General features: G+C 35.1%; 1 protein-coding gene and 1 non-coding gene across 4 annotated transcripts in view; both read left to right on the plus strand.

The window, feature by feature from the left end:
• The window catches only part of ANKRD13C (ankyrin repeat domain 13C), a 101683-nt gene that overhangs the window by 39719 nt on the left and 46128 nt on the right, over window positions 1-15836 (plus strand). For all 3 annotated transcript variants that reach the window (XM_032296620.1, XM_032296623.1, XM_032296622.1), the window contains exons 4-6: window positions 1721-1806; window positions 4001-4046; window positions 11350-11416. In XM_032296620.1, the coding sequence (XP_032152511.1) occupies window positions 1721-1806; window positions 4001-4046; window positions 11350-11416 (199 nt within the window). The remainder of the gene's footprint in view (window positions 1-1720; window positions 1807-4000; window positions 4047-11349; window positions 11417-15836) is intronic.
• On the plus strand, window positions 1196-1358 carry LOC116564163. The gene has a single exon (XR_004274757.1). It is a non-coding gene; the product is annotated as a U1 spliceosomal RNA (small nuclear RNA).

The following is a 15836-nucleotide window of genomic DNA, read 5'->3' on the forward strand; positions in this document are numbered from 1 at the left end:
CAGCTACTCAGGAGGCTGAGGCAGGAGAATTGCCTGAACCCAGGAGGTGGTGCGGTGAGCCGAGATTGCGCCATTGCACTCCAGCCTGGGTAACATGAGTGAAACTCCGTCTCAAAAAAAAAAAAAAAAAAAGAATGCATACTGTGAAATAGTAAAAATAATTTACTGATTTTTAAAAAGCCCTCAGAAGACATACGTATATGTATGTATAAGAAAAATATGTTAGAACCAGGAGGAAATTAACATGTATTGATGTATATGTTTCCTCCCAATGCACATTTTTCCATGTTCTTATTTTTTTCTATGCTTATTTCATTCAAGTCTAATATTTTTTCTTATTTTGGTAAATGTTAAGGATTAATTGATTGATTTTTGACAGTGAATTTTACACCTTCATTCTAATCGATAAAAATTGTATTTAGCTAATTGTAGGCACAGTGTCTTGCTCTGTCCCCCAGGCTGGAGTGCAGTGGCATGGACATAGCTCACTGCAGCTTCAAACTCTTGGGCTCAACCAGTCCTCCTGCCTTAGCATCCAATGTAGCTAGGACTACAGGTACACACCATCAAGCCCCAGCTAATTTTTTTTTTTTTTTTTTTAATGGAGATGGGGTCTCACTATGTTTTCCAGGCTAGTCTCGAACTCCTGGGCTTGAGCAATCCTTTCACTTTAACCTCCTGAGTAGCTAGGGCCACAGGTGCAGGCCACTGTGCCCTTACTTCTATTCTTGACAAAGGAGAGGAAAAAAGTAGTTTAGAGAAATTAGGTAGTAACTTGTCAAAGTTTACGCACAACTACTTAGTGGTAAAGCTAGGGTTTGAACTTCAGCAATGTGCTTAAATCTCAGTCTCTTAGTAATTGAAAATATGCTATGGAGGACTTTAGGTTTTTTGGATTCAGAAGTTCTTTTTCCAGATACAATAAGACTCATTTTTGTATTTTTATACTGTACTGGTAGTAGGTGAAGGTGTATCCTCCAGTGAAAAAAGAACAGATACACCTGGTAACAATTGCAGGTAATTATATGTTTTTAGAAAAGTGGTTTCCAGTGGGATTTTTGAAGTCTGTTGTCTTTGAGATCTTCCTTGAGGTCAGTGTTATAATAGGACATTGCATCACTTGAATGAGTTTGGTTATGTTGGCACAGTTAGGTAAATCCTTACTGATAATTAAAAACTAGTAATAGTGTGAAGAATACTTAACTGGCAGGGGAGATACCATGATCATGAAGGTGGTTTTCCCAGGGCGAGGCTTATCCATTGCACTCTGTCGTGCTAATCCCTGCGATTTCCCCAAATGTGGGAAACTTGACTGCATAATTTATGGTAGTAGGGGACTGCATTCCCACTTTCCCTTGGTTAAAAAAGAAAACAAAAGAAAAGTTAATGTGAATATGGTATAGGTTGGTGTCGAAATTTCTCTTCTTCTTATTTTTTGGGGATCATACTGGTTTTATTAAGCTCACTTACTAAGTTATTCTGTCTGTATAGGTCCCACGTTCTCGACTTCTATGTCTCAGCTTCTTTTACTGTTCCAAGAGACCTTCAGTAATTTAAACTTTGCTCTTTGATTTTTGTCCTTTCAAAATATATTGTGGTTGTAGTTACACATACATGCACACGTGCACGTACACACACATGTATCGTCTATCTATAAGACAATAATATTTTTATTCCATGATGAAAATTAAATTAATTATTTTTAAAATTTAAACTTTAGTTACAGCTCTTTTAAGGAAGCTTAAGCAGCAATCCAGGGAAAGTGTTGAAGAAAAACGACCTCGATTATTAAAAGCCCTGAAAGAGGTAAGCTATATTTCTTTGCTAATTTTGCACCTTGAGAGTAATAACAAGTGTAGTTTTAAGCATTTTTTTCTTAATATAATTTAAATTCTCACTTATTATTAAGGACCAAGAAATGGTAAAAATCATGCTTAAATTAAGTAATAATTGTAATGTATAAATGTGATCTTAGTAGAAGCACCTCACTTTGAACTAGGAAGATAAAGATTTATTACTTTCAATAAATTAGATAAGAGCGCTTAAGAAAAAGGAGTTAAGTCATAGTTAATGGCAGTAATTTTCCTTTGCCTTTGAATTGGAAGATTCTCTACAGCTAAAGCCACTGCTACTAGAAGTAGCAGTTTGTTTTGTTTTGTTTTGTTTTTTGGAGACAGCGCCTCACTCTGTTGCCCAGCTAATTTTTTGTATTTTTAGTAGAGATGGGGTTTTGCCATGTTACCCAGGCTGGTCTCAAACTCCTGAGCTCAAGCAATCCACCTGTCTCAGCTTCCTAGACTGCTGGGATTATAGGCATGAGCCACCGTGCCCGGCCTGTATTTCCTTTATATAACAAAAACTCTTTTTATCTGTCTTACCTCCTTGTGGTAAGAGCTGGTTATGCTGGCACAAAAAAAAGAAAGTGGTTTGTTTTTCACTGTTACTCTCTTCCTCTGTATTTCTGCTGCCTGAAAGAACTGTGGGAGAAAGATAGACGTGTCATGATGATATGATGATAGCTTATCTCTGTTAGTGGAGCTTTTTTTTTTTTTTTTTTTTTAGATCTGAAGAAATATAGAAAGAGCCAGAAAAATGTTGTACTCATGTTGCAATGATATCTACTATTAACATTCACTTTTATCATTGACAAAAAACTAACTTGTTCATGTTGCTATATTTGTAATGTGTTACTTATATTTAGAATGTATACCCTCCCCCTTTTATTTTTTGAGACTATTTGTAATAGTTCCCTTAACGTTACAGTCTTTGGTGTCTAACTTCTAATTTGTGAAATAATTTTTTTTTCTGATGGGCGCGGTGGCTTATGCCTGTAATTCCAACACTTTGGGAGGCCAAGGTGGGTAGATCACCTTGGCCTCAAGACCAGCCTGAGTTCAAGACCAGCCTGACCAAGGTGAAACCCTGTCTGTACTAAAAAAAAAAAAAAAAAAAAAAAAAAAAAAAATTAGTTGGATGTGGTAACAGACGCCTGTAGTCCAAGTTACTTGGGAGGCTGAGATAGGGGAATTGCTTGAACCCAGGAGGCGGAGGTTACAGTGACCAGAGATCGCCCCACTGCACTCCAACCCGGGCGATGGAATGAGACTCCATCTCAAAAAGAAAAATAAGATTTTTCTTACAAATATTATATGATGATACATTTCAGATTTAATAAACATATTATTCCTTTACAGAAAAATTTTTTCCATTACAATGGGCCATTTTTTTTTTTTTTTTTTTTTTTTGAGACGGAGTTTCACTCTTGTTACCCATGCTGGAGTGCAATGGTACGATCTCGGCTCACCGCAACCTCCACCTCCTGGGTTCAGGCAATTCTCCTGGCTCAACCTCCTGAGTAGCTGGGATTACAGGCATGCACCACCATGCCCAGCTAATGTTTTGTATTTTTAGTAGAGACGGGGTTTCACCATGTTGATCAGGATGGTCTCGATCTCTTGACCTCGTGATCCACCCACCTCGGCCTCCCAAAGTGCTGGGATTACAGGCTTGAGCCACCGCACCTGGCACAATGGGCCATTTTTTAAATGCCGTTATGAGGATATACAAATAATCATTTTGGTAGTAATTTTTAATAACACTTCTAAAGTTATTTAAAAAATTATATTTATTATTTTTTTGTTTATAATGGGAAGTATAATATTTATTGATATAAATTTAAATGCTTATACTGGGAAGTGTAATATTTATTGATACAAATTTAAATGCTTACCTGTTTCAGATATGTTACAATGTAATTAAAATATTCTTATAAAATATACAGGTGCATATTTTCCTTTGTAACTAAGTATAGTAATGCGTGTATTATAATGTTTTATTTTAAGGAATAGCCATATTTTTTTCTATCAAATTCCAAACATTAAAGTTAATTTTTTATCATTTCCTACTTCTGACTAGAGACCTTTGATGATAAAATATTTTTTAAAGCGTAAGAGCTGTTAACTAAGATGCATGTAGTAATTATTCATATTTCATTTTTCAGCTAGGTGACTTTTATCTAGAACTTCACTGGGATTTTCAAAGCTGGGGTAAGAATGTGCTGTGTTTCACTATAAAATATGTACTCATACAGAAATACAAGTATAAAAGTAACTCATATAGAAATGTTAGGATAACAAATTTAATACTTGCTCTGAAGAAAAGTATTTTTATGACATTGAAATGTAATGGTTATAAAGTCCTACAACATTTAATTATTCCAACTTGATTAGTAACTTTAATAAATCTTTTTTTTTTTTTAAAGAGAAGTTCTCACTGTTGCCCAGGCTGGAGTGCAGTGGTATGATCATAGCTTACTACAGACTCAGACTCCTGAGCTCAAGTAGTCCCCAATCAGCCTTCTGAGTAGCTAGGACTACAGGCACATGCTATCACACCTGGCTAATTATTTTTATTTTTTGTAGAGATGGAATCTCACTTCGTTTTCCAGGCTGGTCTAAAACGCCTGGGCTCAAGGAATCCTTCTACCTCGGCCTCCCAAAGTACTGGGATTACAGAAGTGAGTCTGGCCAATTTTTTTTTTCCCTTTGAGATGGAGTTTTGCTTCTGTTGCCCAGGCTGGTGTACAATGGCTCGATCTCGGCTCACTTCAACCTCCACCTCCTGGGTTCAAGCGATTCTCCTGCCTCAGGCTTCCAAATAGCTGGGATTACAGAAATGCACCACCATGCCCTGATAATTTTGTATTTTTAGTAGAGATGGGGCTTCTCCATGTTGGTCAGGCTGGTCTCTAACTCCCAACCTCAGGTGATCCACCTGCCTCTTCCTCCCAAAGTGCTGGGATTACAGGCATGAGCCACCATGACCAGCCCAATTTTAAGGTTGAAAATGGTATTTTTACTTTTAAAAATTTTGTTTTACAAAAAGCATTTAAAATTTAATAATAGAATGCAAGGAATTTTTAGAAAAGAAAATAATTATAAGATTATTGGACTACTGAATTTAAGGATATTTGAAATCTAGTACTTTGATCTCTGAATGTGGAGAATTTAGTTAACATTTTTTGTTTATTAATATTTTGTTGTCTTTCAATTATTTTGCCCGTGGCATACTTTATAACCACTTTCTTTATATACTATTTGGTTGAACACTGGTTCATGACTTATGAAAGATCCTAATTTTGCCCTAGATTTTTTGCAGTCATTTTATTGTTTTTAAAGATTTTTTAAAAATATAATCTATAAGATTTGGACATAATGAGCTTATGTGTGTTTTTTTAAAAGCATCTAAATTAAAATTTTTTTCTTTTTCTTTCTTTTTTTTTTTTTTTTTTTGAGGCAGAGTCTCACTCACTCTGTCGCCCAGGCACATATGTGTATTATACCAAATGAGGGACTTTGGACAAATAATTCAGTCAGTAGAATAGGAATTTTGAACTAGCAAATCTGTTTCTTTTCAGTTCTATATTCTGTGCCTCTATGGTTTTCTCTATACATTTAAAAACAAATTCTGGACTGTGAAATGGAAATTACTTACAGTACTTAGCCCCATCCAGTGCTGCTACTGCTCTTCCCAGGCAATTTGTAGTGGGATTTCCAGAGCAAGACTCTGTCTGGAAAAAAAAAAAAAAAAAAAAGGTAATAGAAATTTCAGTTTTAGGCCTGGTCTATGGTGGGTCAATAAATGCAAGTTAATTTATAACATTACACCTGACATTTGTTAACCTTTAAGAAGTTATGATATTTTCACAATACACTTGGGTTTGCAAATTCAGTTTCAACTCATCAGTAAGAAAATAGGTTATACAATATACCATATAGCAGTAAAATGCCTAGGAAGTTACCAGATTTAAACTTTAATTAACAGTCATACTTGCTATTTCTTCTAATTCCTTTACATCTAATGATTTCTTCTGAAAAAATAAATGCAGCGATGAATCTGAAGCCCATTAACGCTTATTTCTCTCGACCATATGAAAAAGTAGTAGTTTTCTACTGTCTTGAGAAGAATCTGGTCTCTTTTCAACAAGTAACAATTTTCTACAAACTATATTTTTGATAAACTGCCTTCTTTATTTGGAGCTTTTAGATACAAATCAGACTTTATATAAATTACAGCTTATGTAAATTTTAAACACTGATTTTATAACATGTATACATTTCTTAAAATTATATTATGCTTTTTAGTTAGCTTTGACTAATACAACGTATAATTTTTTTTTTTTTTTTTTTGAGATGGAGTTTCACTCTTGTTGCCCATGGTGGCGTGCAATGGCGTGATCTTGGCTCACTGCAACCTCTGCCTCGGAGGTTCAAGTGATTCTCCTGCTTTAGCCTCCCAAGTAGCTGGGATTATAGGCATGTGCCACCACGCCCGGCTAATTTTGTATTTTTAGTAGAGACAGAGTTTTTCCACGTTGGTCGGGCTGGTCTCAAGCTCCTGACCTCAGGTGATTTGCCCGCCTCAGCCTCCCAAAGTGCTGGGATTACAGGCATGAGCCACTGTGTCCAGCAATTTACAATTTAATACTAAAGTTATTCTCAGAATTTACTAAGATTTTAATCTATTCTTAATAGAATATTCACTGTAAAAGTTTTGAACATTATAGCAAATTATCAGATATTTTTATGTTTCCCTATTACCATTTCCCAGAGGTAACCACTGTTAATTCATATGAATACTTTCAAATGCTTTTCAGCGCTTACTAAAGTATTTGCATATATATCTCTGTGCGCACAACCACTCAGAATTAGGTTTTTTTCTCCGATAGGATCACACTATTATATCATTATGCAAGTGGACATATTTATAAATTTATTAAGAGGGAGTCTCACTCTATCACTCAGGCTGGAGTGCAGTCACTCCATCTCAGCTGACTGCAAACTCCACCTCCCGAGTTCAAGGGATCTCCCACCCCAGCCTTCCAAGTAGCTGGGACTACCTGCGTGACACCACACCTGACTAATTTTTTATATTTTTAGTAGAGACAGGGTTTCACCATGTTGGTCAGGCTGTTCTCAAACCTCTGACCCCTGGTGATCCGCCCATCTCGACCTCCCAAAGTGCCGAAATTACAGGCATGAGTTACCACGCCCAGCCATATTCAACCCATTGTAGGCATCTTACCATATTTCATGTCAAAGTACTTCATTAATTTTAATAGCTGCTATAGTACTTTATGACATGGGTGATTAAGGTTTTTCTAGTGTGTTTAATCCTTGCATAGAGAGTTTAAAATTCTAAATTTAATCAGTTTTTTCTCACATTGTTATAACTCTAGCTCATCAGGCTAGTTTTGGCTCTATGAAAGATTATGCAGTCTTGTTACCCTGATAGTCCCATCTTGCTTTTGTGCCTTATATATCATTCAGGAGTTCTGGCTGGTGTCCTAGAACACATAGAAAAACAGGTTTATAGTAGCCTTGTGGAATTCCAAGTCAGATTGGTCTAAAGCCTGAATACTATCTTTTTTACCCCATTTTTCCCCACTTGTAGAGACCCCAATCTGCTTTGTGATCCTAAAGCGGGTTTCCCCTTGAGTACCTGGGCTCTTTAACTAATTCTCTTAGTAATCATTAGTGATTTGAATTCTAAAATAGTCAATGTATGTTGCTGAACAAAATATTATAAAATATTTAAAAAGTGATATTTTAATTAAACTAAAAGATATAAATATACACAATCACTCCTAAAATTGTGTGTTTATATTTATAAACAATACATTATAAATGTTACATAATAGAGTTCCTGAAGTAACCACTGAGACAGTTCTCCAAAGTATTCCTTCTTTGAGAACTTGGCTTTGATGCAGAAAGTCAGCACATCTGTTTCATTGCTAATAAAGAATTTTATTGATTTAAAGTAACAACCCTTAGTACTTGAGGATTAGATGTCATGTGTAATTTTAAAACAAAACCTATTGGCTTATAGATAGCCTAGATCTTTTATTAGATTTTATGATCAAACTTTTTTTTAAAGTTTTGACATATTTCTTTCCCTTATCAAAACACATAATATTTTTTAAAAAGGCAAGCCAGAAATAAGGGGAAGCCAAGAAATATTGAAATCAGGGTGAGTTTACTTTTGAGATAGTAGAGCTCACTCTTTTTTATGCTATTAGTTATATTCAGACTTCAGAGAAAAGAGCCACAGACTTAGTAACAATTCTGAGTGTAACTGATATATTCCAGCTGGGTGTGTAGATATAGAAAAACTTTGAATTGGAATCAGAAGTACTTGACCCTAAGTATATGACATGGCAAATCACATATTTTATATTCTTTCTGAGCTTGTTTCTTCATTTTAAAAATGAGGATAATAGTAACTACCCCAACTGTTGGAAATTTTTTTGGTGTGTATGAAATAAAATAATTTTTTTGAAATTATTTTATATAATTTGTATATTATAAAGTGTCAAATAATTTTATAATATGATCACTACTTTAAATTTAGCATTATGCATATAGCACATTTTAACTAAAAAGCTAATTTTCTAGTCCAGTGAGATTTAAAAAAAATAAATAAATAAACTAATGTTCTATTTTTATTTATTGTTACCTACAGAATCAATCCATCCTGTATTTGACACCGTGTATTATAGATGGAAAACATTAGGCTGAGAAACTCATCTGAAAATTGGGGAGTAGGCTGGGCATGGTGGCTCACGCCTGTAATCCCAGCACTTTGGGAGGCTGAGGCGGGCGGATCACCTAGGTCAGGAGTTCAAGATCAACCTGGCCATCTCTACTAAAAATACAAAACTTAGGTAGGCGTGATGGCAGGCTTGTGTAATCCCAGCTACTCAGGAGGCTGAGGCAGGAGAATCGCTTGAACCCGAGGACCAGAGTTTGCAGTGAGCCAAGACTGCGTGACTGCACTCTAGCCTGGGTGATGGAGTGAGACTCTGTCTCAAAAAAAAAAAAAAGAAAAAGAAAAGAAAGAAAGAAAATTGGGGAGTAAGTGGTAGCAAAATGAAAATTTAAATTTAAAAACTCTTCATTATCTGTTTAGTGAATTATGCTACTCTTGAAATACTGTGCTAAACTTAAATTATATTGAGGTAACTTAGGAAATAGGTTGGTTGTTTAATTTACATGGGGTAGAATAAAAGTTATTTTAGAATTGGAAAAATATAAATTGCTGTGTTTTGGAATGCATTAAAATCTATCAGAAATCTTTTTTGCTCAATAATTTTTCTTTTCTTTTTTTTCTTAAGTTTTTCTCTCAATCCCCAACTTGTTTTCTCTCTGCCTTCCCATCTTCCTTCTCTCCTGATTTTTAATACAAGTTTTGGTGTATGATATTAAATTCTGTTTTTGTAGGTTATTATAATTACTTAAAAGGATGTAATAAAGTTGGCTGGGTATGGCTGTGGTGGCTTGTGCCTATAATCCTAGTACTTTGGGAGGCTGAGGTGGGAGGATTGCTTGAGGCCAGGAGTTCAAGACCAACCTGATTAATACAGAACCTGGCCAATATAGTGAGACCAAAGTAAATAAGTAATGAGATGTAATGAAGTTAAATTAACCTAAGTTGTAGTGCTATCTGCTTCTAATCATCTTTGGTTCATGCTACACCAAATACTTAAGGATGGATCCCTGTTAATGAGCATGAAGGAAGAGCTTTGATCATTCATAGAATTACACTGTTATTGCTCTTCTCAATTTTTGTTTCAAAAAAGTTTTTTTTCGTTTTGTTTTTTTGTTTGTTTGTTTTTCAAAAGATAGGATTTTGCTGTGTCACCTAGGCTGGAGTGCAGTGGCATGATCATAGCCCACCTCAGCCTCCAACTCCTGGCCTCAAGTGATCCTTTTGCATCAGTCTCCTGAGTAGCTAGGACTACAGGTACCCGCTACCACACCTAATTTTTCCGTTTTTATTTTTGTAGGGACAGGGTCTTACTATGTTGCCCAGCCTGGCCTTAAACTCCTGGGCTCAAGCAGTCCTCCTGCCTTGGCCTCCCAAATGGCTACAGTTATAGCCAAACCGTGCCCAGCTGAGAAAGAAAAAATTTTATCAGAAGATTTCTTATATTCTTTCTCTAGGGCAACAATTAGTTGATATTCTCTCTGGACAGTGAACTTTTCTTATTTTTGCACAAAAATTTGGGAAACTGTCTTCAGTGCTGGAAGTCATTTTGGATTAAAATGGTTTCTAAGGATCTAAAGGAGTCATGAAGCATTAGGTACTTTTTTTTTTCACAGCACTTAAAATTTTTTTAAATTTTATTTTAAAATTCTATTTATTTATTTATTTAGAGACTGGGTTCTGAGACTGGCTAATTTTGGATGTTTGATAGAGGTGAAGTTTTGCCATGTTGCCCAGACTGGTCTTGAACTCCTGGGCTCAGGCGATTTATCTGCTTTGGCACTTTATCTCAAAGTGCTGGGGTTTCAGGTGTGAGCCACCTTATTGGGCCTGCATTAAGTATTTATTTTTAATGTTAATTAGAAAATGTTGATGCTTTGAAAAAGTTAACTAAGAAATTAGCCTTCAATTTTCTCTACAATCTTTGTTTCTAATTCAGGTTAACTTATCGCTGATTCTAAAAACACTCAATTTTTAAAGATATACCTGCTGTATCTTACACACACACAGACACCCACACACTTATGTACACATGTACCTGTGATATGTCTTAGTTTCAAGATATATTGAAATTAAGACACATTTTGAGCTTCACATTTTTTTCATTTCTTTGTACATAGTAGTTTCTTATAGCCTGTTATGCAACTTTATTTATCCATAGAATAACTCCTATCTCCCTCAAATAGATAATAAATAATAAAAAACTATCAGAATATGGCTTGTGGCATGTATGTTAGCTATAGATAGCAACATTGGAATGTAGAAATCTGTAGATAAATACTATGAGTCCCATTTTACAGATTTTGAAACTCGGGTATATTGAGTCTAAGTAACCAAGGCACATATTTAGGATTCAAACTCAAATTTAACTGTCTCACTTCAAAAATGTCTCTTTCTATTATATACATTACTTTCCTGCAATTTTTCCAAATTATATTTTAAAAATTAGATAAGGTTCAGGTCTATCTGGTTACCCATTCAGGAGGGTTTTGTTACCATAGGATATTGTTTTCTCATCTATAATATGCAGTTTGTACCCTAGTGGCATTATTATTGGCTCTGCTACCCTTGTTTGTGGGTGGGATGGGAGTATAATAAACTATACAGAAATTACAATTAAACAGTAGATATTTGAAGTTGCTCAAAATTGCTTTTTATATTTTTACATGAAAAAATACTATTTGAGAGGAAATTATTATAATTTGATAAATTAATAATGTGTCACATTACTCTTTTAATTTAAAAGTTTGTGAATATCTCAAAATTTAGGTAGTTATTTTTTACCTTTTGTTTTTAAAAATACAGTGCCTTTACTTTCCCGAATTCTGCCTTCCGATGCATGTAAAATATACAAACAAGGTATCAATATCAGGTAAGGTGATTTGATTTTTTTTCTCAGTGAAAGAAAGTGGAGATTTAGAGGAAGGTTTTTTTTCCCTGTAATCATAACTTACATGTGTTTTATGACTTTAAAATGCTGTAACAGATTCACAATATTTTATCTCACTTGAGACACGCAGATAAGAAACCAAAGACACAGAATTTTTTTTTTTAATTACTTAGAGAACAAACTCAAAGTGGAAAAGACATAAAATCTTGACTAAAGGCAAAGATACTGTTCTTATTCAACTACAGACTATCTAGAAGCAAACAGTGAGGATCTTGGTATAATCTTAAGATTTACAGTGGTTACCTTCCTGATCCTGGATTTATTAAGGAATAAGGGACACATAAGGAAGATCCAATTCTTGCCTTTTTCTTTCGGATCCTTCATATCTTTCCCTCCCCTGTTTACTCATCTGTGCATCCATTCATCTGTTCATTCATTCATCTATCCATTCCAGTGAATACTTTGAGGATAATTTTAATTTCCTTCTATTCTGTTCCTTTTATAACTAAGATTGATGTTTGGATCTGAGGGAAAATACATCTATTTAACTTATATGAGAATTTTACTTTTATATTTCTTTATATCTTTTGCTTCATAATAATATAGCCATATTTATAAATTATCTACTTATAAACTATATATAATGCTAGTTAATATGCCAATTTATATATATGTATATATTGGTATATTTATAAATAGTATACATGTATGTATATAATTTTGTGTATGTATGTGTCTATATATCTTCAGAATATTAATTTGAATGTTTAAGGGTCTAGAACTAGAAATAACATGAAGAATTATCTCATATAAACTCTTCAGTGAGAGATGAGAAAGCTCAGAGAAGTTCAGTGATTTTTTGACAAGAGCATTTTACAAATTAATGGCTGAACCAGAACTTCTGACTCCTTGTTCATTGTTCTTCTCGCCATGACATGAAGCAGAATTTTTAAAAAATCAACTATTTCTGAGAAATTTATTTAGTATTTTAAATTAGTGAAGTAATAACTTTTAAATTCTGGTATAATTATCCTTAAGCAATAGAATTTGGTTAAGGTAGATGTTTCTCTCTCTGTGTGTGTGTGTGTGTGTGTGTGTGTGTTTTAAATAATAGAGATGGGGTCTTACTATACTGACCAGGCTGGTCTCGAACATCCAGGTTCGAGTGATTCTTCCACCTTGGCCTCCCAAAGTGCTGGGATTACAAGTGTAAGCCATCACACCTAGCCTGTTTTTTTTTTTTTTTTTTTTTTTTTTTTAAAAAAAACCCTTCAGGTGTTTCTACTTATAAAAGTGCTCCTGTGCCAGGCAAGGTGGCTCACGCCTGTAATCACAGCACTCTGGGAAACCGAGATGGGCGGATCACAAGGTCAGGAGATAGAGACCATCCTGGCTAACACAGTGAAACCCCGTCTCTATTTTAAAAAATTAAAAAAAAAAAAAGATAAAAATGAAATAGAAAAGTGCTCCCGTATCTTAAATACATTGTCATTTTGGAAAATACAGAAAAACAGAAGAAAAATTAAGTAGAAAGGATTTTTGATGTAGAATTAATTCAGCAGCCTTTTGTTAGCAATTATTATGGTTTCATTAATTTAGACATTTTTAACATAGGTACTTGCCAAAAATAGTAGGCAATTTTGGAGGACACTATTGTCTTCTATGTGATATTTTAAAAAGTTAGTTTTAGGCTGGGTGTGGTGGCTCATGCCTGTAATCCCAGCACTCGGGGAGGCTGAGGCAGGTAGATCACTTGAGTTCAGGAATTTGAGACCAGCCAGGGCAACATCGCAAAACCTATCTTTCCAAAAAGTACTAAAAATTAGCTGGGCATGGTGACATGTGCCTATAGTCCCAGCTACCTGGGAGGCTGAGGTGGGAGAATCACCTGAGCCAAGGAAGTTGAGGCTGCAGTGAGCCTTAATCATGACACTGCACTTTAGCCTGGGCAACAGAGTAAGACCCTGTGTCAAAAAAAAAAAAAAAGTTTTTGTTCTTTTTGAGTCCTAGGCTTAGGCAAAAAGGAGTCTCTTTGAAAAAAATTGTTTCACATTTATATATGACTTTTTAAAGTAAATGTTATGGTACACATTATATAATAACTATAGGAAAGAAAACCAATAAGATTACAACACAACCTTGGCAATATGATGAAATCTTGTCTCTACAACAAATACAAAAAATTAGCTGGGCATGGTGGCACACGCCTGTAGTCCCAGCTACTCAGGAGACTGAGATGAGAGGATAACTTGAACCCAGAAGCTTGAGGCTGCAGTGAGCCAAGATCATGCCACTATACTTAAACCTGGGCGACAGAGTGAGATCCTGTCACACACACACAAAAGTTAAAACAAGAACATGAGGGTAAAAGCCTGGGGGACAAAAATTGTGAGAGAGGTTGTAGGTTAAGGGGAAGTTACTATAAGATACTTAAACATGGGGCTTACTGGTAGCTGAAGATGAAGGACAGATGTGATAGGTTCTAAAGCTCTCATCAAGCAAGGCTTACTAGATTAATGGAGAGGATACCTTTTAGGATGTATGACAAAAGGCTTTTTGCCTAGGTGATAAGAATCTAAAGGAAAAAAATCTTTTAACATTAAATCAAGACTTCCTATTTTAAGTGTCATAAAACAATTTTTTAACACCATTTCAATAAAGCTAAATTTTAAAATATGTTCAAAGAGAATACTTTTTATCTTATGGCAGCCGTGTAATCATTTGAAATCTCTTCTCTGGTATCAAAGAGAAGCTAATACTTTAGTAGAAATGGTAAAGTGTGAGAGTACTAGCAAAGATTTTGACCATAAATATAAATAATTAAGAGGTAATCTGTAATCACTGATTGAAAGTATATTTGTACACTTAGTCTTATTTCAGGGTTTTCTTGTCTTTTTTTTTCCTTTGTGGGGTGGGTGGTGGTGGTGGATTTTCTTCTCTTAAGGGAAGTCTTTAGCTCTTTTTTTCAGTGTTGGCATTTTTTCAGGCTTTCTTATGAAAAAATAGCTTCTATTCAAATCTTCACATTTGTATAAAGAACTTCTTGTTCTTCATGGCTAATTACAAGGGAAAAATTAAAAATATTTAGGTTCATAGGCTTAAAGCCAAGGACTAGTGAGTACTTTAAAATGCCATCGTGATAATTATTTATGAGGCATATGTGATGCCACTTACAAGGTCATCTAATATATCAGGGATATACAGAAAATGTATTACCCTTTTTGTTGTAAATTGTTGAAACACAGATGAAATAAAAATAGGCTATATTAATTTATATGACTGGGAAACTTCTTTGACTAATTTTACATATTGTTAGATCTAAAATCTCAAAAGTCACCATGTCAGTCTGTCTTTGTCTTTCTTTCTCTGTCTTTTGTGCATCTCTTTACTCACCTTTTCATCCCCACTCCTGGCAACCCACTACCACTTTCACCAAGCAGGGAATGGAGGCAGAAGACTATTTTAGCCCATTTCTTCTTTTATGTGGAACATAATGTTCCCTGATCACTGAAGCTTGGAGCCCAAATAGTATACTTATATATAAAATGATCTGTTCTTTTTTGGAATTATCAGGAGCCCACATCTTACAGAGATAAGGGATGAGCCCCCTTAATACTGTTTTCTCTTAGGACACATGCTCAAGCAATGACAGGTCTTAATTAGTAATATAGCTGAATTCTAGCTTCTGGGAGTGGAATAAAAGCTGGAATTCAACTATAAAACAACAGGTAGGGTCACCCTGCCCCCTCACTGTGTGAGAGTTGATGAGTTAGTTTTTTAGGGCTTCTTGATACCTTATACATAAGGCAACCATATTTCTCTCCTTGCTCTTGCTCACCCCTGTTTTTCCGGCAGAATTATTAATATTGTCATTTGCATTCTTAGATGTTATTAATTTTGATGATAAATTCTATGTAACCCTAGTTATTATTTTCTTTTTTTTTTTTTTCTGAGATAGAGTCTCACTCTGTTGCCACTCTTGGCTCACTGCACCCTTCTCTTCCTGGGTTCAGGTGATTCCCATGTCTCAGCCTTGCGAGTAACTGGGACTACAGGCGTATGCCACCATGTCCAGCTAATTTTTTGTATTTTAGTAGTGACGGGGTTTCACCATGTTGGTCAGAATAGTCTCGATCTCCTGACCTCATGATCTGCCCACCTCAACCTCCCCAAGTGCTGGGATTACAGGCTTGAGCCACTGCACCCAGCCCCCACCCCAGTTATTCTTTTCATGCAGCATGTGAGACATGTTTTATTTCCGTTTTTCCTCTATAGGGAAACCAAGAATAAAAACTCACTTTGCCATGTTTGTGATGAGAACTGAAAAACCTGCAGAGTAATGAATTCTTACAGTTGTATTAGAAATTCAGTAGCCAGGGTGAATCTTTCAAGGAGCCTTAAA

The sequence above is a fragment of the Sapajus apella genome, unplaced genomic scaffold (assembly GCF_009761245.1).
Source record: "Sapajus apella isolate SASKATOON/1434 unplaced genomic scaffold, GSC_monkey_1.0 scaffold36, whole genome shotgun sequence".
In the NCBI taxonomy this organism is placed as follows: Eukaryota; Metazoa; Chordata; class Mammalia; order Primates; family Cebidae; genus Sapajus; species Sapajus apella.